Source organism: Chaetura pelagica, unplaced genomic scaffold (assembly GCF_000747805.2).
Source record: "Chaetura pelagica isolate M959 unplaced genomic scaffold, ChaPel_1.0 scaffold117, whole genome shotgun sequence".
NCBI classification, from domain to species: domain Eukaryota; kingdom Metazoa; phylum Chordata; class Aves; order Apodiformes; family Apodidae; genus Chaetura; species Chaetura pelagica.
Genome location: NW_009954185.1, coordinates 8,172,154 through 8,173,684, shown reverse-complemented (window position 1 = coordinate 8,173,684; position 1,531 = coordinate 8,172,154). Strand labels below are relative to the sequence as shown.

Below are 1,531 nucleotides of genomic sequence, written 5' to 3'. Positions count from 1 at the left end.
CGGACCTCACCATCTACACCCCCCCCCCCCACACACACACCCCCCCACACACCCTTTTAATTTTTTTTAAGTGGTCTGGCGGACGCGCTGTTTGTGATGCCGCATAATTAGCGGAGCAGCAGGGGGATGGCTCGCCAATCAACACCCGAGATCTGAGGTTAAGCGGCATTAATCTGCATTAATCGTTTCAGGAATTCAGCTATTTACAAAAGCTTTTAAAGAGCAAACAAGTAGGAGAAGGGAGGGGATGAGCAAGAGGAGAGGAGCCGAGCCGTCCTTACCTTCGCATTGTTTCCCTTCGCCTTTATAGCCTGGCTTGCAGATGCATTTGTAAGATTTCGGGGTGTTTTGGCAAATCGCATCGATGTGACAGTCATCCGTAGCTTCTGCACATTCGTCAACATCTGGAAGCACAGAACGAACCCCAAGGGGACAGATAAGAAAAGAGACCTAAGACACGGGAAACCTTCCAAGATAGACACTCTACTTGAGGAAGCTGTTTGCTTGCCCGCATTCCGAGTGTCATCCTGGAAATGGGAACATCTGGGGTTAAACAATTGAACAAACCAACGTTTTATTCTCCCCAAGTCATTGGGAAGCACCGCTCCACCGAGGAGGTACAGGGGACTCGGTCCCACGGTTCTGCATTGGGAAATCATTAGACACACCAGAAATAAGCCTTTGCTGTACTGGTCTGGTACTGGGTCAAAACAAGAGTGTTTAAATGACCTATAAGGAGGATGGGGGGGGGGGGGGGGGAAGAAGCTCCAATTTGCATGTTCCAGCAAAGAGATCTTCCTAATTTAGAAAGACAAGACCCTAGTTTAAATAAACACTACTGGGAGGGGAATGAGAAAAAGAAATATTTGAACAGCAAACCCGCATTAAACCTTTTATTAAGAGGCAAAAACAAATCAAATGGAAGGCCGTATGAAACTCGCTAAGTTAGCGTGGAGTAAAGCAACCTGCAGTGACATCATTTACATGGACTAAAACTCATTTAGAAGGCTGAAGTCCCAGCAGTCTTGCCGGCCCCTTCCCGTGAGCCGGGCTCTTGGAAGGGGGCTACGCAGCCCGCTTTCCGTGTGTTCAGGGTGGGATGCCTTTACAGACATCTCAGTGACGAGTATTCGTGTTCTCCCCCCGATTTAAAAAGGATGGGGGAGGGAGGAGGGGGAGAGAGAGTCGGGAACTGGTAGTCGTGGGAATGTTAATGAAGTGAACAGGGAAAAACAAGGAGAGGAAAAAAAAATACTAAAAAAAAAAGGACCTGAGCTATTCAGGGATGGGTATGCTGTTCACCTCGGAACATTTAGAGCCCTGCCTAAGCTGGCGTGTTCCCCGCGCCCCTCGCAGGTCCCCGGCCACCCTGTCACCCCCCGCGCCCGGCCCCGCCGCCGCGGGGAGAGGGAGACCGGCCGGGCCGGGCCGGGCCGGGCTGAGCCGCCCGCCGCTGTCAGCCATCAGTGAGGCAGCTCGCACGGCTTCCCTCACCACGTCAAGGCAGAGACAGTGGTCGGGGGGTCCCCGG

General features: G+C 52.2%; 1 protein-coding gene across 1 annotated transcript in view; it reads right to left on the bottom strand.

Moving 5' to 3' along the window:
- The window catches only part of SCUBE1 (signal peptide, CUB domain, EGF-like 1), a gene marked incomplete at its 5' end in the record, with an annotated part of 211,088 nt that overhangs the window by 203,096 nt on the left and 6,461 nt on the right, over positions 1-1,531 (bottom strand). Inside the window, one exon of the mRNA XM_010002978.1 lies at positions 282-404. Coding sequence (XP_010001280.1) covers positions 282-404 — 123 coding nt within the window. The remainder of the gene's footprint in view (positions 1-281; positions 405-1,531) is intronic.